This window comes from Papilio machaon, chromosome 7, assembly GCF_912999745.1.
Source record: "Papilio machaon chromosome 7, ilPapMach1.1, whole genome shotgun sequence".
In the NCBI taxonomy this organism is placed as follows: domain Eukaryota; kingdom Metazoa; phylum Arthropoda; class Insecta; order Lepidoptera; family Papilionidae; genus Papilio; species Papilio machaon.
Window position 1 is genome coordinate 3,546,648 of NC_059992.1, and position 20,672 is coordinate 3,567,319.

At 32.3% G+C, this 20,672-nt stretch overlaps 5 protein-coding genes across 8 annotated transcripts; 3 read left to right on the forward strand and 2 right to left on the reverse strand.

The window, feature by feature from the left end:
• Positions 1-14: 14 nt before the first annotated feature.
• Positions 15-1,612, reverse strand: LOC123721156 (tigger transposable element-derived protein 4-like). Its single transcript, XM_045678810.1, has one exon. It carries the CDS (start codon positions 1,478-1,480, stop codon positions 20-22), a length of 1,461 nt encoding a protein of 486 aa, XP_045534766.1. The 5' UTR covers positions 1,481-1,612; the 3' UTR covers positions 15-19.
• An 800-nt stretch (positions 1,613-2,412) lies between these two features.
• Positions 2,413-11,694, reverse strand: LOC106714120 (pre-mRNA-processing factor 40 homolog A). Of its 4 annotated transcripts, none has more exons than XM_045678804.1 (18): positions 11,455-11,694; positions 11,066-11,290; positions 9,262-9,417; positions 8,986-9,134; positions 8,414-8,577; positions 7,992-8,119; positions 7,638-7,786; positions 7,090-7,201; positions 6,547-6,672; positions 6,067-6,196; positions 5,684-5,790; positions 5,503-5,608; positions 5,108-5,337; positions 4,726-4,935; positions 4,340-4,444; positions 3,769-3,885; positions 3,461-3,618; positions 2,413-3,279 (listed from the first exon to the last, which is right to left on the reverse strand). In XM_045678804.1, the coding sequence occupies exons 1-18, from the start codon at positions 11,455-11,457 to the stop codon at positions 3,189-3,191; spliced, it is 2,466 nt and encodes an 821-aa protein (XP_045534760.1). In that variant the 5' UTR covers positions 11,458-11,694; the 3' UTR covers positions 2,413-3,188. The 4 variants fall into 4 exon arrangements, with proteins under 4 accessions (XP_045534760.1, XP_045534762.1, XP_045534761.1 ...); XM_045678806.1 differs by having other exon boundaries at positions 2,414-3,279; positions 4,726-4,923; positions 11,455-11,693; XM_045678805.1 differs by having other exon boundaries at positions 2,414-3,279; positions 3,461-3,615; positions 11,455-11,693.
• A 438-nt stretch (positions 11,695-12,132) lies between these two features.
• LOC106711230 (barrier-to-autointegration factor) lies at positions 12,133-12,880 on the forward strand. The gene is made up of 2 exons (XM_014503508.2): positions 12,133-12,388; positions 12,662-12,880. The coding sequence occupies exons 1-2, from the start codon at positions 12,263-12,265 to the stop codon at positions 12,806-12,808; spliced, it is 273 nt and encodes a 90-aa protein (XP_014358994.1). The 5' UTR covers positions 12,133-12,262; the 3' UTR covers positions 12,809-12,880.
• A 1,316-nt stretch (positions 12,881-14,196) lies between these two features.
• Positions 14,197-15,830, forward strand: LOC106714080 (syntaxin-5). The gene is made up of 3 exons (XM_014507021.2): positions 14,197-14,754; positions 14,876-15,084; positions 15,333-15,830. Exons 1-3 carry the CDS (start codon positions 14,349-14,351, stop codon positions 15,789-15,791), a joined length of 1,074 nt encoding a protein of 357 aa, XP_014362507.1. The 5' UTR covers positions 14,197-14,348; the 3' UTR covers positions 15,792-15,830.
• A 2,871-nt stretch (positions 15,831-18,701) lies between these two features.
• LOC106714094 (magnesium transporter NIPA2) lies at positions 18,702-19,992 on the forward strand. Its single transcript, XM_014507037.2, has 3 exons — positions 18,702-18,970; positions 19,046-19,188; positions 19,271-19,992. The coding sequence occupies exons 1-3, from the start codon at positions 18,754-18,756 to the stop codon at positions 19,958-19,960; spliced, it is 1,050 nt and encodes a 349-aa protein (XP_014362523.2). The 5' UTR covers positions 18,702-18,753; the 3' UTR covers positions 19,961-19,992.
• Positions 19,993-20,672: the final 680 nt, after the last annotated feature.

A 20,672-nucleotide genomic window follows, 5' to 3' on the forward strand; every position in this document is an offset into this window, starting at 1 on the left:
TGTGTCTGAAAGTATTAAATCACTCCATAGTATTATTAGCCGCCAAAACATTTTGCATTTCTTGTAGTGCCCCTATTTCTAAATGATCTTCCAATGTTTTTGCACATTTAACAATAGACTTCTCAGCACTTTGGCTTTGTAAGTAGTTAATTAATCTTTTGATAGCTTGATAAGCCTGTATACCAGATGAAGGTGATACATCATTTTCTAACAGAGCATCATTCACATTAAATGCTATGTCATTTGAGGAATTTGTATCAATAATCTGTAGATTATTGTCACATTCAATGTAACTGTCCAATAATTCTGAATACTTTTCAAGGTCCCCAGGTATATTATGCAATTTGCACCATTGCAACAAACTATGATTGGAATCCATAGCATCACCAGTTTTTATATAAAGACAACCATTCTCAAGTGGAAAAAATAATCTTAGTATGTACTCGGATGCCACACTGCTCCATGCAGCACTCATAATGTTGAAGTAATCTATTATTTTAAGATTACTACTATCTTTATTGAACAAAATTTTTTTTGTCATTTGAATCCTTCGATAATGAAACTTAAATGATTTAGCAACCATAGCAACATTTTTAGTAATAAATTCCATGTTGATAAGTTGCTCTATTTTAATATTAATTAAATTAACATTTATTGGCAAATTTTCTGGAATATCCAGTACTAAGGTTACTTTACGATTTTGAGCCTGCAGATCAACATCCCATTTGGTGAGGTAATTCTCAATTATCTGATGGGTAAGGCAACTCTTATGAATCTGATAATATTGTAAAGGCAAGCTTCTGACACTGTGCTCTTCAACTGTTTCATCTCCCACAACTAATAACTCTTGTTTGTCAACACCAGAACAACAAACAATAAATAACAAGCACACATGCTTATCTGCACTTTCCTGATTTGCATATTTATCAAAATCAAAAGAATGGTGTAATCCAACACAGCCACCAATATAAATGTTATTTATGTCTTTATCTGTTACAAATTTATCCCACTCCTCCTTTGCTTCACCACTACATTCAATGCATGAACTAAATTTTATAACATTATTTCTTCGTCTAAAGTCTAACAACCAATCGTCTATACAACTGAAATCTTCACTAATAGTATTTATTATTTCTTCAGCTTTCTCTCTTAAATGTTCTTCTTTAATTGTTTTACCTTCTTGAACTTCACTTGTTATCCAATCTAATAATGTTTGATTTAAATTAATGCATCGAACTTCGTTTAAAAGGTTAAACTTTTGAGAATATTTTTTTATTAATGCATCTTTTTGTTTATATATGTATGTTATTGTTTGAGGATGAACACCATAATCCCTGGCTATATCAGTTTTCGGTTGGCCATTGTCTAAAGCATGAATGATATGTAATTTACCCATTAAATCTATTTTAGTGTATGGTTTCTTAGGGAATCCTTGTGAATTCTCAGCAGTATCACTGTTCTTCGAAGACCAAAATGACATGTTGGAAAAATTTATGTATTTCCTTTTGTAATAGCTTCCAGTTAAGTGTCAATTAATTCCACCACATATTTAAAATAAAAACACGCTTATTCCCAATCCCGGCAATTGTTCGATTCATAAAATAAAATATCAAACTCAATTCAATTCAATTTCCAAGCAGTGGCTTTAAATATCAAACTCACAAGTAACACAAACGGCACTTGACAATTTGTAAAATATGTCAGTGTCACATTGCCTCGTTCAAATTGAAGTTTCCTAATTTCTTGCCATAATGTACGTATGCGTTATAACGTTCCCGAACATAATATTGAAAGATTTAAATAAATAATAATTATTATGTACGTACAAAAATTCACAACATTGTTACATATATTTTGATGTATTTTAGGACCATTCAATTTGTTTTTTACTGTTCACTTGAGTTAGTTCATCTGTTACCCCAGATCTATACCTAACCCCCTATATGAGATGTCTTATAGAGGCTATCCGAACCACTCACTTGGACATCTATTAACCTTTGGGCCTTGGGTTTATGTCACAGAGGAAATATATGGACTTACCCCACATTCCCCAAGGGTATGCTAAGGCTAAGCTACTAATAAAAGTCAGTACGGGATAGTAGAGATAAATGAAATATTAGTTCTAATAACTATTTATTACGTCAGAAAAAAACCCTTAATCTAATTAATTTAATATTCTTAAAGAAATCGCACTGCCTTTTCAGGACGAGTTCTTTAAGATTGTTATTTAAATGCAACCTAACAGATATAAAATATAAGGAACTATTCGTAGTTTCGATCCAAAGCCGAAATCAAGTAAATAGAGCAACTTCACATTTCTTACGGGGGCGGCCATTTTGATATTTGACATTTTTAATTATTTTGTAAAAAACTAAGATAAAGTGACGTAAAATTGTAAAATAAGGGTAGTTAAAACTACAAAGTTATATGAGAAAATATGTTTTACAGAAATATTTTGGAATTTACGAGTTTTATCGTAAATTGTAATTTATAGTTCTATGGTTAATGGTCTGGATTTGAATACAGTATATAAAATGCATCTTCTTCAATTGTAATTTTTAAAACATTATCAACCATTACTTTTATTAGGCCATTTTGACTCTCAATGCCATCTACACTCATGATGACTGTCATATACTAAACCAGTACTATTATCCTAAAGTTTATATATTTACAAAAGGCAAAATCAAATTTGCCTCCCATTTCTGCTACAATCTATGAGAAACTAACTTTTAAATATAAACTTACCTTAAATATACTTTTTAAAAGTATCATAGAAATCTAACTTCATAGAAAATTTGTAAATTGCTACTGGACCTAAATCATTGTAAACTGAAATTCATATTTACAACATTCCCTTGAAATTAAATGATTGAGTTAAGCACTCTAAAATATGTGCACTTTTATCGTCAATAATATACGCAACATAATCTACGTTATAAATTGTCTATAGCAATAACACATCACTTTAATATCGTCTATGTTTCTGGGTCCGCTTCTGGCTCGGATTCATATTGTCGCTGGTCGGCGAGAGCGGTGTGGGCGAGAGCGGTGTGGGCGAGAGCGGTGTGGGCGAGAGCGGTGTGGGCGGGCGCGGCGAGGGCAACGGCGGCAGGTGTTTGTGAGGGTGCGGCGTGCGGCGGCCGCGGCGGGTAGTCGTTGAAGATGTGTATGTGCGTGACGCAACGTCAGTCGGTCTCGTGCTCGTGTAGCTGCGCCAGCAACGCCGCACGACGCGATTCCAGCTCCGCGTCGCTCCACACGCCGGACCCGCCCACTCTGTCATCACACGTAACATATTTATAATTTTGCAACTTCCGTTTTTGTTACACGTGTTAGTGACAACTCCTCATCTACATATGAATATGCTAAGTTATGAAATTCCGATGAGTTTAAATATCATATTTGCCAATAGCTTAACAACTGTATGCGTTGTGAGTTTAAGTGGTTGTTGATGTACTTCTCTTTCTTCTCCTTCTTGTCCTTCTTCTTCTTGGGCTTGTGCGTGGCCTCGTGCTCGTCACCGCTGCTGGGCGCGCTGCGCTTCGCCTTCTTGCTCTTGTGCCGTGATACTTCCTCCTCCGATATGCCGCCCTCCTCCGGAGTAGGGGATTTCTGCTTATAAGTTTTGGATGAAAATGCTAGCTTTTTATATGTAAAAATCTGAAGACTATTAAACTTTTTTTATATCGATCGAAACTTGCTGAAATTTTAGCCTAAGGGAGAAGGTTGCAAATACATGTTTTAGTTAAGTAACAATTAATTTACCGGTTGCGGAGAGTGCTTGCGGTGCTTCTTCTTGGGCTTCTTGTGCTTGCGCTCGTCCGAGCTCCACGTGCCCGCGCTACCCGCCGGCGACGGTGAACGCCCCGATGCCGATCCCGACTGTAAAACATAAAAGTAATACTAATATCTATACAAAATTTTTAACATCTAGGCCAAGTAGTTTGGGCTGTGCTTTGATAAATCAATGCATTGACAGGTCGATAACTTCATAGGGAAAAATTATAACAAAATAGTTTTTGTTTCAAAGTTACATTTTAAAACTATTTTAAATTATCTTGTTATTTGATAACCTACACCATATGATCAGACACTGTGGCCACAAATATAAACATATTCCTGCATTATTTTTTTTTGTATTATTATAGCTACATTAGTAAGCTATTAATTGAAGTTAAAAATAAGACCAAATCTTTAAGAGAAAAATAGAAATTAATTTGACTGTTTTCTTGAAATATTGGAATATTTTAACTTTTAATAAAGAAGTGTGTGTTTACGATTTATCAAATTAGTGTAGATGTAGAGAAAATAGCAAGCAAATGTAAAGTTTAGTCACCAATGAACCAGAGCGCGAACGTTTCTTCTTCTTGGAGCGCTTGGCCTTGCGCGACTTGGGGTGGTGGTAGTGCATGCAGCTGTCCTCCTGCTCGTGCTGAAAGTCCTGCAACATCACACCAATACAAATTGATATCTACTAGTCTAGTCTGGACAGGTCCTATTCATGTGAACTAGATGGAGGTAGAAAAACGGTAAAAATAATTAGTCAATATCACTCAAGACCACTGCAAATTGAAGAATCTGCCGCAGACTATATTCTTTTGTCTTGGTTGCGATGAATTAAAATTAATAACATTGAACTTTGCATCAAAGTTATTCGAAATCATAATCTCACTTTCGAACTTAACTTTTTCGAACTGAATATATATTGAATATATATGTTACTTTGTATATTCTAATGCGATCCTCCTCGTCGGGCACGGCCGTGAACTCGGGCGCGGTGAGATCCAGCTTCTCTTTGACTTCGCTCCAGGGCAGCAGGTGGTCCACGTTGGCATCGCTCAACGCCCATTTGAACGCGCTCTCAATTTTCTTCTGCGCTTTTGATTCTTCCTTTATTTTCTCCTTATTACGCGCCTCTGCCTGTAAAATTTCCTAAAATGTACATCTCAATAATGTTAGTTTACATGACAACATATTTTTTGGAGTGAACACGCCAGGCGAGTTCGCGGCACCGAATGTGCTAGCAAAATTTACAAGATGTCGTGAGATATTACTGATTGAATCCTTGAAGGCGTAATGATCAATTCAATTTATATTTGTTTACCTTCTCTAGCAGTGAGTTGTACGTCAGTTTGACATTGCCGGCGTCCAGTGACGCAGACTTGCTGTCCTCACACACGATAGTCGCGAACTCCTCGAAGGTGGTGTCGGGCTTCACTTCGAAAGCCTTCTCTTTTAATATCTCTTTTATAACTTTCTTCTCATCGTGGAAACGGGCCTTTAAGTTTTCTACATAAAACTTAAATAAATCTAAGGGTGTTGATCCACTTTGACCTGTAAAAAAATCAAGGTTAGGTCACAATTTTAGGTGTAGTGTAGCAGGATGCGGGACTGCAGCTCAGTCGCCTGAATGATTGAAACGGACTGTACTGCTAGTTATCTGATACCTTCCGAGAATAACATTAACGATAGTTGTTAAGTATTGAGAAAATGATTTACCCAGCATTGCAGAGAAACGAATATCAGCAGATATAACTGGATAGAGCTCTACCCACAAAGACATTGACGTCAGCTTGCCTTCTTCATGAAGATTGTCCAGCAGCGCCTGGGAACAAAATAATTGACTAAAGTTATGACTATAACAACAAAAAGCTATGAAAATCAAAATAAATAAACTTACCAAAAAGTTATCTCTATTCTTCCGCTGTTGTCGTTTGTTCCGTTTTTTAACCTGTTCTTTTTCTTGTAAATATTCAGCCTCTAAGTTTCTAATGTGCTGTTCAAACACTGAAAATATATAAAAAAAATTACACTAGTCTTAAAGAATAATTGCCATTTTTAACAAGTTTTTTTTTAATTTTCTAACGTCTGAACTCCGTTGCCAGCACTGAATAGTTTCGAAATCTTCATGGGTTCTTTCCTAAGGGCAAGTGCTTAAATGGCAATAATATTCTTTGTATCATCACCAGAGTGCATGTTAGACATCCTTATTTATTCTATTTTTTTTTTTAAATTAAATGAATTCCTACATTAAGATTAAATAGAATTAACTTTAATATTTACCTATAAGAGCATCCTCTTTATCCATGCCCAGTAAACTGACATCATTTTTAAAAGCAGAATTTTCTAAAAGCAAAACTTGAGCTTCGCTCCATGTACTGCAGTATGTTATTTCATTCATGTTTTCTAAAACCTGAAAAGGATTTATAAAAATTCAATATAATTTTTAAAACAATATCTAGTAAGTGTCCAACGGATGCCCCTCTTGATCTAAATTAGATCTAGGTCAAAACTAAAAAATATATCTGGCAATAATACCGACAACTAACATCTTACTTCTTACTAATATTATAAATGCGAAAGTTTAGATGGATGGATAATTGTTTGAAGGTGAACGGCTAAACGGATCTTGATGAACTTTGGCACAGATGTAGAACATAGTCTGGAAGATCACATAGGCTAGTAATAAAGGTTTGTTTTTAAATCCGCGTATACGGAGTCGCGGACGACAGCTAGTTTCTAATAAAGGGAAACACAACTTACTTGTGCTAACATCTTCATATTCCTTTTCTTGAGCGCTTTAGCCTCTTCTTTTTCGCGTTTAGCAATCGTGTAGATACAATCCGCGTAAATATCTCTCCGGTCAGAGTCAGGAACGCATCGCCATATCTAAAAGTATACAGTACAATAAACATTATCAAATTCGCATCTTTCATGTAGTTGTTACAATAAGTTGAATTAAAACAAACAAAAAAATCTTATATATATAAAAGAAAGTCGTGTTAGTTACACTACTTATAACTCAAGAACGGCTGAATCGATTTGACTGAAAATTGGTGGGCAGGTAGCTTAGAACAGGAGACGGACATAGGATAATTTTTACCCCCGTTTTCTATTTTTTTATTCCGCGTTGACGGAGTCGCGGGTAAAAGCTAATATAAAATATATGTTAACCACAGCTACTAAAATAAAAATAGCATCAATAAATTCTAAAGCAATTTTTCACAATAACAGTGTAATGATTAAATGATGACCAATTTTCAAGAATAATCCACAATATATTTTATTATAGCATTTTTAACTGACCTCTAAATTTCCAAACATTTCTTCGCACTTGTAATACTTTGTCAATGATGTAACACGGTCACAAGACAGTAAGAACTCTTCCAGATTTTCCCTGTTCTTTTTCGTTTTCAACCTGACAAATAGAAATATTAACAAACATGAAGTACAAAAATGTCTGTCATGTGAGCATTTGTAACCATCAACATTTATGATAAATATTAACTTTAAATGATTAAATAAATTAAATAGAAAATGTGGCTAGTGTATAAAATCTTGTCACATTTACACATATATATTGAATTATATAACTTCATAGGCAACAGATTACATATGTATATCTCTAAAGCTTGTAATTATTATTAAAATCATAATAATATTACAAATGCAAATGTTAAGATGGATGGATGGATGGATGTTTGTTACAAGTTATCTCCGAAACTGTTCAACATATCTCAACGAAATTTGGCACAGATGTAGAACATAGTGTGGAAGAACACAAAGGCGTATTATGTTTCTTTTTAAATCCGCGCGGACGGAGTCGCGGGCTACAGCTAGTGTTATCTATTTACCTTTGCTCTTCTCTCTCGTCTTTAAGTTTCTGTGTCTTATATGCATTGAAAGCCTGTTTTTTCTCATTTAGCTTCTTGAAAGTGATATAACGGGGATCCTTTGAAATTATCTTTACACATTGCTCCCATGTTGCATTTGATGGTACGTTCTAGAAAAAAAAGTCTATTTGTTTGAAATACAACAAGAACAGAAAATTTTACCTTTTTTGGTGCTGAATTTAGAGCTAAATTTTACGAAAAAACATACCAAAATGTCTCCTTCTATAGTCCTTACCAAGCTACGATTATAGAAATAAGTATAATTTGTAACTATTTTTTAGCATAAATTTTATTTTTTAATACATATTAGCTTACCCTTTCTCGTAACAGTTCTTTGAATGCTTCTATAGCTTCCTTTTTATCTTTGTATGGTAGTTCTTGAGTTGGTTCTGTATTTTCTGTGCCATTTACTTGTGGTGGGGCCACTATTTCTTCAGGTTTAACTGAGTACAAAAATACAATACATGATCAATTTGGTAAATAATTTCAAACTTTTGTAGGAATTCTAATAATTGTTTAATTTGTTGGTTAGTTTAATAAAATAGTTGTAAAAAGTTTTTAGTGTCACTTAAAATCTTTTTTTTAATTTATATTCATCTTAGTATAATGTCAAATAAGCGATCAGCCACCAGCTTCTGCTAAACTTCCACTACTAATGCTGCTGTAGTACTATGTACTCTCCAGTTATTTTACTCTCTAGTAATTATTATAAATTATCTTTAATATTGAATACTAACTTTCTTCTGGTATGGGTATGCTATTAGCCAAATTAGGATCAATGGCAGCGAGCGTTTTTGCCATAGCCTCATCTAGAGCAGAGCTGCCGGAACTGGGCTGCATAGTTGCCGGGGACATTGGCAGAGGCACTTCCCCGGGAGGTATATCTGCATTTAGAGCTGCTCTGTAATGCCAAAGAATTTGCTTTTAACTTTTTTAGGATGGTATCCTTATACAATTTACTAAGTAGGTTTTCTGCAAGATCCATAACTATAAAATTATTAATAATATTTTATAATTTATAAAGATTATCAATCATTATAAATTGTTCTTTATGTGATAGTCTTTAATTTAAAAAAAAAACAAAGTGAAGTAGAAATCACTTCATCATTTCAGCATCATAACGCCCATTGCTGGGCACAATCCCGGCCCAAAGATCACCACGATGATCTGTCCTGTGCCAGTCTAGAGTGGCATACATGATATAAATTAAATAATTAACTTAAGTCTTATTCCTCACTGTGAGGTGTCTTTCTTATGATTTGTAATAAAAATGTCAAAAGATATTGAATATTAAAAAATAAAACATTACTGTGCGGCTTCTTCTGCAGCTATTTTGTCTTTAATCTCTTGCAGTTCTGTAGGAATAATCCAACTGGATTCTTTAGTCTCTATATTGTGATAATAAACTCTTCCTGCATCAGTTGTGTACTCTTTCCATACACATGATGATAATAATTTCTAAAAAAACAATTCTACATTAAAATATGAACATTTGGGTTAAGTATGTTTACTCAAACTTATTTTAACTACCAGAGCAAGCTTATTGTTATATTGAAAAATAATAGAGATAAAAATGGATAATTACCTCCGCTGGAGTCTTCAAGTCATCAGGCTTCTCCCATAAGCTTTGTTTTGTAACTGAATTGTAGTAATATGTTCGACCATCTGGAGCCTTGTGTTCAGACCATGGGCTACTTTGATTTGCCAATGGTGTTACATCTGGAGCAGGTGCTCCAAGATCCTGAATGAATATAAACATTAAAAGAAAAGAAAACTCATATTTAATGTAATGGATGATCATTGAACAATGAACTACTAATTACGAAATACTAACAGGATATTAAACTTATCAGGACTAGGATATTAAACTTATCAAAGAAACTAAAAAAAATAATGGATGCATATTACTTGAATTAAAAGACGAAAACGAGTGTATCAAGTGGGTTCAAGCGACAAAAAACAAAAAAATAGACATCTGTAGTAACGAAATTGTAGGAAAAAATCAAACTTACACAAGCATCACAGTAAGACACGCGCTGACAAAAGCATATAAAACTATTCTGTGGAACGCTAAAAAACATTTACGCCCACAATATAAGTATGTCTGGTACAAAAATGGTCACATCTTTGTGCGTAAAGAAGACAAGGATAAAATCATTATTATACGTTGCCTTGAGGACATCAAAAAACTATCAAATGACCAGTAATAAAAATGAACAAGAATCATCAACCGAAGACATGGATTAAAAAAAAAAAAAAAAAAAAAAAACAGAAGATGTCACGATTAAGGAGATATATAATATTATTTTATGTCAATTTCATGTTTGTTTCGGAACGGAAGTGTAATTGGTGAAAAATTTAAATTATCACTTTTTATATCAAAATCGGAATTAATCTTCCTTTTAAGGAATTTGTTATTTTCAAAAGGCCCGAGTTGTAACTTGCACGACAACATAATTTTTAGTTTGAACTCCGTTTCAGCTGGTATTGTTCTAATTGCCTATTGCTATATTGCTCATACCGGCGCGGCGTGGATTGGGTGACGTACACACTGGGTGAAATCTTGAGCACTATTTTTATGATATATAATATATATCTTATGACGTAATGACTAATTGCACAATCTAAAAATACATTTTGATTATAATATTACCATAAAAATTTGTTTATTTTGCAAAATGAAATAAGAACGGTATTTATTTCTATTTCTTTTAGTTAGTGTAAGTTCCAAAATGTGGTGCACTTGATTTGTTTCTATTTGTCTCATATTTCAAATCCAGAATAAAAACATATGAATAATTAACAATTAATCTAATGTAAGCCCAGTGTGTCTCGCGCGTTATGAGATGAACTTTAATAGACAGACGGCAAACTACCCAGCTGTAATTATGAAAAAAAAAAAACTGAAGAATAACACCATCTTATTTATTTTGTTAACAAATTATGTTTACATAACTCCGGTAGTTACTAGTTATATAATTGTTTTTCTTGTTAAATTAAGACGGGATATACTCATATAGAATGTATTCTGCGTGGCTAAATTGTATGCAACTTTAATTGTATCAGTGAACTGTGCAGTGCCAATACAAACATTATATGTTTAATGGTACCAAGTATTCACTATCTAAATGTAAAAATGTAATAAGTTGAAAAATAATAAAAAAAAAAAAAAAAAAAAAAAACAATAATACAAAAAGTTTTAAACAAAACTCTTACAAATTAATGTATGAAGATTATTGTTGCTCCCTTTTTGCATCTAGGTTAAGTATCCAATCTGATTGGTATATATTCCAATTCCTACCATATAACATACCAGGAGTACATAGTTAGAATTTTAAAACTTTAAAGAATATTGTTACATTGTAAACAAATTATAAGTGATAACATACTGCTTTAAATGGCGGAAATCCAGGAGGAGGCATAGTAAAAGGTGGTATAATAGGTGGAAATCCCATTGGTGGTTGTAGAGCTGGCATGTTAGTAGACATCCCAGGAACTGGTGGCAATGCTACTGCTGGAGGTATGGGTGGAGGTATACCACTCAGCATCGGAGGTGGTAATAAAGGTGCAGCACTTATAAGCCCAGGAGAACTCGTTCCTGCAGTTGGCGGTTCCTAAAACGTCATTTATTTTAACCTATATAACATTGTATCAAATCACGAACATAAAACAATAATAAGAACGGAAGTTATGAAAAACTTATTTCTCATAATGTGTAACAACGTGCAAGTTTAGTACTTAAATAGAAAATAATGATGATTGTAGAAACTACACTTACCATTTTGTCATTCGCTGCAACACTTGTATGTATAGTGTTATCTATCGCAAAAACGGGGTGCCGGACTCAACAACTATTTTTAACCATATTATTTAAAGAGATTTCTCTTAAACATTCTTTGGATTAATAACACTAACATGAGCAGAAGCACAGAAGTGTATTTTTTTGTATTTATTTCAAGAGATACTCAAAGAGTATGCACCTACTTCGAAGTAAGAGTAAGGACTTAGAATATTTTAAAATTTTCTATTTGCGCGGTTAATAGTTGCCAGAATATGAAGATTTTATTTCAATTTTATGAATCACGATAAAAACATGGAAACCAACCTAACGAGCTCAATAGTGAAGAGCACTTTTGGTGGATTTATAGATTTGAATAAAAATTAGTGTGGTTTAGTTGGCCACCTATTACTCCTGGGGGTTAAATGTCAAGGAGAAAATATGGAGTTACCCGAGTACTCCTACGTAAATCCAGTCTGTATCTGTATGTTTTATAATAATTTTGACAAAAAATTAACATTTATGATCTATCAAGCAATTAAACACTTTTTAAAAAAAAAAACAGCTCTTTTGGCAAACTTGAAGGATCCGAGGTGGCAACACTGAAGCCAAGTTTGTATGAAACTGTTTGGAGGGTAATTAACATAAACAACTGTCGGTAAGCATCAAGCGTCGATTGCCGACTGTTTTGTTGTCTGTATTTTATCTGTGGCTAAATTTTTACAACTTAGTTTCCCGCATATTTTATATTGCCGGTAACAGTTAAAAATAAATTTTGTATTGTTTCCGTCTTAATATCCTATACAAAATGTCGAGTACTTCGCAAAAGCATAGAAACTTTGTGGCTGAACCTATGGGAGAGAAGCCTGTAACAGATTTGGCCGGTGTTGGTGAAGTATTGGGAAAGAGACTTGAAACTGCTGGTTTTGATAAGGTTAGTTAATTTACCATGCCTTATCATCAACAATAACTCAATTGTTACGATATAATGTGTTAGTAATTAAACAAGGGAAGTGCATGTAAAAATACCAAAAACAATAGCAAATTAGAATGTAGTGCACAATATTACTTTTAATATATGAAATACGCTCTAAAAGTTTTTGAACTGTTTTATTACAGTGAGAAACGATGTTTTTTATTCAATAATGTACATGTAAATGGATTCTTTTTTGTTTTTTCTACTATAATTATTAAATTATTGTTTCAGGCTTATGTTGTGCTGGGTCAGTTCTTAGTCCTAAAGAAAGATAAAGAATTATTTCAAGAATGGATGAAAGAAACTTGTAGTGCCAACTCAAAACAGTCCTCTGATTGTTACGAGTGTTTAAAAGATTGGTGCGATGAATTTTTGTAAATTCTTGACCTTATATTTTTATAATGTTCAACTAACATACACAAATATAGATATAACAGACAAGTTTGAAAAAATATAATAAGTTTAAGCTTATACCAGTAAAAGATCAGAAGTATATAAAGTTTATTAATAATATACTGGAAATCCATTTCAACACTCCTGTGAATAGCTATTTTATCCCAGATATCTATTGATATTTTTCAATAATACACTACATCTGCCAGCGGTAAAGCTGTGCAGCATAGTTTCTTGTTAGAGTTCTTCTGTAATGTTTTAGTTAATTATGACACAGCTTTTGCACTAAAGGTTTCTTTCTTAAACACATAATTACAAGCAGATTTTCAAAGTTACAATATGTGAAATAATTCTGAGTAATACTTGTATAACTCAGGGATAATTATAAAGATACTGTAATATTTAAAATTAAAACACAGTACTAGTACCATGGGAAACTTTTGATATATGCAATACCAATATTCACTTGGGGGCTGTGGTATTTCATTGATGACTTTTATGTGGATTCACTTTTTGAATTCAATATTGTATTTATTGTACTTTTCAAAAAGATAGTTGCTTTCCCTCTCGTATGTGTTCACTTCCTACCTTATCAGGTATTAGTGACTAAAAAAATCCAATTATTAGAAGCTGCCTATGTGTTTAAGACTTTTAACATATTTTTTGTAAATATGGTAACTATAAATAGATCTAAGAATGTCAATTATCATATCTCGATTTATATTTGTTTGTTTATAAATAAAATATTAAAAATTATCTGCTCTTTTTTTACTTTTACAATTTGCTTGCTATCTGAGGTGTTGTTGGCTCCATGCCTAATATTTTTCATTTATTTCTAAAACCTATGCAAGAAAACATGTATTTGTTATTCTTGGTTCAAGTAGGTTCTCTCAGCTTTAACGAGAATGGATTATGTAGTACTATTGCATAATAGTTAATTCAAATTTTGTCCAAATAAACAATAAAGAGTGTACATTGCTTTGATTATTTAAGCAACAACTTACTATAAACCACCTTTTTGACGAGGTGATGAAAAGAGAAATAAGGTGCAGGTGAAATAACAGGCAGGGATTACCTATTACGACATCATGTGGTGATGACTAAGATCAAGAGGTGGTCATATTCATGCCGTAGTAAAAAAAAGATATTTGATAAGTCTTCCTTACGCTCTGCCATAGACCCATACAACCCTACTGTATCTGTATTCCTTTAACTATGGTATCGCAAAACAGAGCAAAACAGATGACATGTTTTTCTGTTAACATTGACATTTGACACGTCGATCCAATCTGTCGTATAGAGCCAGGATTTTTTTGTAAATTAATCATAACCCAAGAGATATATAAATTAATCATAAAGAGCGCTGATCAAGTATATAAGTTTTAAAAAATTGTAACACAAAACTTATTATGTTATATTCATTGTGTAATTTTATCGATTTAACAACTTAATTGTCTTTACCTTGGAATATCTCAAATTTGTACAATACCTTGGTTGATTTAATTGGCATTAAGTCTAGAATGCAATGCACCCTCGTCGTCGTAACGTAGGTGTTCCCGAACGGACACCCTTGTTAGAAGAAGATTTAAATTCGTACAACAAACTCGATAAAAAAGGAAAGTCGCATTTGCCTTATGCATTAGAAAATACACGAAACAGTATTGTACCAAGACTAAGAACTGAAGAAGTTGATACTGTATTTGACTTTCTCGAAGATATTGTATTCGAACCAGTCATGGCAGCGCGTGATAGAACAAACGAATTTGTGTCAACAGTCCGCAGTCTTCAAAGCCGAACTCAAGCAAAGCCAGTTGTAAGAGATAAGCGAAAAGCTGAAGTTCTTGAAACTTATTCACAGTTTATGAGTATGGCAAAAGTTATCAGTAAAAACATTACCAGTACATATGCTAAATTAGAAAAACTAGCAATGTGTAAGTTTTTTAACTTTATGTTCTATGTATATTAATATTCTCAGATGTTTTTTTAGAAATTTTGTCTTCTTATCATATTTATTTTTAACTTGCAATTAAATTTATCTAATTTTACTTTTAGTGGCTAAGAAGAAATCATTGTTTGATGATAGACCAGTGGAGATACATGAGTTAACATACATCATAAAGGGTGATTTAAACTCATTAAACCAACAAATTGCCAGATTAGGGGAAATGCCTAAAGGCCGTCGCAGTATGCATAGTCATTCCTCCAGTGTGGTTTTAGCTCTGCAATCAAGATTGGCATCAATGAGCAATCAGTTTAAACAGGTTCTTATAATTCATAAATTTACACTATAAAACTTAAGCTGCTTATTATATGTGCAAATCAGAATATGTTCCAGTGTGGGTTTACATTTTTCCAGTTTACAACCTATGCTGATAACAATTGCTGGACTGGAATAATGTAAACTGAGCATTGTGAACTTCTTGTCTTTTTACAAGCAATTAAATTGCATGTTTTAAGAGCTGTGCTTGTCTATTCCTATGTTTCTAAATGTTTATTTAAAAAATTACAGGTTCTAGAAGTAAGGTCTGAAAATTTAAAGCATCAAAATAATAGAAGAGAGCAGTTTTCTAGAGTAGCACCTGTGGTCAAAGAAATACCATCTATATTGCAGCCAGATGAAGTGAGCATAGATTTTGGTGAAGATTCCAATTTTCAAACTCAGCAGTTGGCTTTAAGAGATGACACAGATTCATATGTTCAACAAAGAGCAGAGACAATGCATAATATAGAGAGCACTATAGTGGAGTTAGGAGGTATATTTCAACAACTGGCGCACATGGTTAAAGAACAAGATGAAGCAATAGGGAGAATTGATGCAAACATTCAAGAAGCAGAAATGAATGTTGAAGCTGGCCACAGAGAAATATTGAAATATTTTCAAAACATTACAAACAATAGAGCTTTAATGTTCAAAGTTTTTGGTGTATTAATATTTTTCTTTATATTCTTTGTTATATTTATGGCTTAATGATGTTTTGACATGTAAAATTTTTCTAATACTATTATCTGTTAACAAAAAACAAAGATCTAATAAAGCTAGGTGAAACATATTTTCAAAATAAAACATGGATTTATTGTATGCTATTGCTATAATTTAAAATTATGATAAGATACAAAGTTACATTTCATATTGTTTATAATGTTAACATTATTAGTTACAATTCATTTTTAAAGAAACATACAAATCTGAAGCATAGCCTCTTTATTTTTGTCTTAATACTTTCTGTAACATTTGATTTCAGCTTTATGATCACAATTTAATCTAGATAAAACTATGTTAATAGAGTAAAAGTATATTTTGTTTATTTTAAAATAATATCCAGATAACTGGAATAATATCTGATAATTTATGCTTAAGAGGTGAGATAAGCTATTATGGTAGAGTAATAACACTATTGCATTTGAAAGTAAATTCCCTGCAATTCTTGTAGTTAATCAAATTGTGCTTGAAAACTATGAAGAGTTTGTAAAAAATCTGTTTTATATGTGTTTGCTACAATGATATTCCATAAATTATGTACAGTGTCCCGAAATTTATTAAATTTAGAAAGATTGTATTAAAGTTAGAAAATAAATTGATGATTATGAGTTATAGATAATTTAATGTAAATAAAATTCTATTTAATTTAAATTCAGTCTTTAATTTCAAACACTAATGATTTACGTGGTAACAAAAATATGAGTCGTATTTTGTTAACTGGGAGACAGAGAGAGATGAGACATTCCAATTGAAGTTTTACAAATTTTTTTGAGAATATGTAAATGTCTTGATCGATTTTAACGTGATTTTGAGGTAATTCAAATTAGTTTCGTATTCTTCCAGGTACAATCAGGCTTCACGATTTAATTAATTACTAGGTAATTTAATAATTAAAACATTGTTTAAGTTGATATAAACCTTCTTGAGTGCTAGAGATCCAATAATACTTAAGCACACAGGTGGGCACAGTTAATCGAAAAGTTAACTTCGTTAATCGTTAATTCGTTAATTAAAAAATTAACTTCGTTAATCGTTAAAGCGTTAAATTCTCGAAAATTTAACGCAAGTTAAAGTTAATCGTTAACAGTTAACCATACCAAAATTATACACACTAATTTCACACTTATTGTGGCGACACTTGTTTAAAATAGTAATTTGATTGTATATTCTATAACACATTTGTATTAGAGACAAGTATGAATGCATTATAGTATATTTCATTACGAGTGTGGAAAGCCTGTCATTGCAAAGAGTTCCGACAAATGTCTACCCGAGCCGAGGCGCAGCAGAAGGTGAGGGTTGACAGTCGGAACAAGTGGTAATGACAGTTCCGCATGTGTACTAAACAACTATTTTTAATACAGTTGCGAAAAAATAAAGCAATTTAATATAATAATAAAAACACAATAAACTCAACAAACTAAAATGTTTGAAAAATGGTGCCAACCGTAAAAGAATACAGAGATTTTTTTTTGTTTTCTTCACCCATTCTGGGTAGGCAAAGGGAACTATGCCTATGAAATGAAATTTAATGAGATGAAATAAAATGAAACCAACCTAATTCATTGAATCAAATCATTAAATCTGATATTGTAACACATTAGAAGCTTCTTTTTAGAAATTATTTGCTTATTTGCATGAATCAAAAAAACTTTTTTGATTTTTTTTTGTGAAAACTTCGTGGTTGGTTTTTTCTTTTTAATAGACATTATATTGACAGTTGGGAAAGAGAACGCACGAGTAAAAAAGTGTTTAAATACAGTTGCTCAAAAAGTGGCGTATTGCAGGGACGAAGAGCGTTCGAAATGTGGGCTATTACATACTCTTGCTTTTATATACTCGTATTGAAATATACTATTTTGAACCTTCTTTTAATTTTGTCCTGTTGGTCACGTCTTTCCCGGACGCTCTGACGCATCACACTTGCACGCGAACTTCACATATATTAATTATCAACTCGTTCTTTCACCATTCGAGTCGCCGACAGTCGCTCAACATAGTTGAACTTACGAGCGTGGCGTGGCGCGTAATTTAAACAAAATGACAGCACGTCTCCAAGTTTCTAATTTAACGATTAACGGACTTTTATTAACGGAAGTTGAGTTTAACGGAAGTTAACAAAAGCGTTAACACTTTTTGCAGTTAACTTAAAAGTTAATCCGTTAAGCAAAATGTTAACTTCGTTAATTAACGATTAACGGATTAACGAGTTAATGCCCAGCTCTGCTTAAGCAACATTTAACGTCAAAATATGTTAGAAACTATATGATAGTAGTATGTAGGTTCCGGAATACGCTGTTTATTCATTTATACTATACTATACTTAATATGAAGTACATACACAAACACAAACCATTCGGAATATATAACCTACATGATGGTAATAATAGTATTTTGATTCGATCGATCATGCTTTAGCAAAACATATGAGTTAAACAGAGGTCACGAAAATCGACTTTCATTTACAAGATTCAATGATAAACATATAAGAAATAGATCACAGGACTTAGGAGGAAGGTTTAGGTTGTCAAAAAGTAAAAACATGATTGAGTATCAGAAAGAGTATGATGATAAAATCAAATGCAAAATTGTAAAACAAAATTGTTTATAGATAATATTTTTTACCTGCGTGGTTACATTATCGTAACGCTGTTGGCTGGTCTTATCACTTTATGTCATTCTGACATTAGTGATAAGAGCCTAAAATATTCTAATCGATTTATTTTATTAGTTAGTAATAAAAGTTAACACGAACTAAAAGCCTACAAAATGTTTGCCGCTGATTGTAGACACTGTGAAAAACCGATTTAACTATAACTTTAAATAGCACAAAGCAACGATGTTTAAATTTACAATTCGAATATTGTGATGAAAAAAATAAATAATATTATTTTATTGAACGTTTTGTTTTAAAATCTTAGAACATTTGTGTTTGAATTAATGACACATAATGAGTTCTGATGATGTGGAAAATGATACGCGATATAACCATTTACATTTTTTGCTGGGACTGGGGCTAGCGATATCATCGAGTATATTTATTGGTTCAAGTTTTATTATAAAGAAATTAGCATTAAAGAAAATAAATGCCCTTGGAAATGTAAGGGCATCAGCAGGAGGCTATGGATATTTAAAGCAATGGATGTGGTGGTTGGGGTTAACTACAAGTAAGTTTAATAAAATTATTTTTTTAAATGTTATACAATAATTATGATATATATATATATATAGATTTCTTTCAGTGGGTATTGGTGAAGCGGCAAATTTATTAGCTTATGCATTTGCACCTGCGGCATTGGTAACTCCATTGGGAGCTCTCAGTGTTCTTGTGGCTGCTGTACTTTCATCAAAGTTTTTACATGAAAAACTTAACTTCATTGGAAAGGTATAATTTCCTATATTCCTCATTGGTTTCAATAAATATTAATAATTAAATATATTTTCCTAATTATATGTGCTTTTTACAGATTGGGTGTTTCCTTTGTATAATTGGGTCAATAATTTTTGTTATACATTCACCAAAAACAGAAGAAGTTCAGGAATTTTCAGATTTGAATAATATGTTATTTGATTTTCTTTTCATATCTTATGTCCTTTCAATTTTTGTTATGACTGTGATAGTCAAGATAGTGTTTGTCCCAAGGTTTGGTAATAGCAATGTTGTTGTTTATTTATTGATATGTTCTGGTGTTGGGAGTTTGACTGTTGTATTTTGTAAAGCAGTGGCACTTGGTGTTAAAGAAACTATTGAAGGTGGCACCAATAATTTCAATAATTATATATTCTGGTTGCTGGTATTGTTATCAGTGTCTTGTATAATGGTGCAAATGAATTATTTAAATAAATCTTTAGACATATTTAATACTAGTATTGTAACACCAATTTATTATGTAATATTTACTGTATTAGTTATAATTTCTTCTGGTATACTGTTCAAAGAATGGGAAAAAATTGATGTTAGGGATATGTTAGGTTGTGTTTGTGGTTTTTTCATATTAATGGTAGCAGTGTTCACTTTGAATGCATTCAAAGATGCTCATTTAACATTTAAAGATTTAAATTTAAATGCAAGAAGAAGAAATTCTACAAATGTTGATCCATCTAATAACTTTGTGATTACTTTCCAAAGAACAAGAAGTCATGAAAGTACCAATTAAAGGAAATGTTTTTTATTATGTAGATTTAAGTAAAGGTGTAAATTATTCAATAGATAAAATAAGAAAAATATTATGGTAAATCAATTAAATACATGACATAATTTTTCATGTTTTGTTTTATTCATAATTTTGATATCACCTTTCTATAGGAGGAATGTATAATTGCATCACAAATACACAGTTACCGATTGATAAATAAAAGTTCTACAAATAGGGCAAGTGCGTTGATATCCATAAAGCCTCATACAGCAGTCAGTGCATAAGCAAACATGGCGGCATGGTAAAGTTAAAACACACTTTGGTTGCTCTTGACATATTATACATAGTGAATCTGCACCGTTGTCTTCAGATATTGGAGTATTGGCATCTTCTCGACTCATTAGTTGTTGACCACCGACCATACGAGATATAACTCTTGTTTCATAGTCATAAAAATAATTATGAATTGTATAATATAAATACAAGACTTTTCTTACTAATACCCAATACAATGCAGTAGTTTGTATTCTTAAAGTATTCCTAAAATGTAGTGATAACCGCACAATAATAATAGCCATTAATAATCCTACAAATGATTCCAATGGTACATCAGTCAAAAAATTTGTAAACCTGAGTACAATTGTGTATGCTTCTAGAGCAAAGCGGCATAAACCATCTCTAAACATCCTCCAAACGTCCAGTAATAAGAGAGGCAGATGAACAGGTATAAATG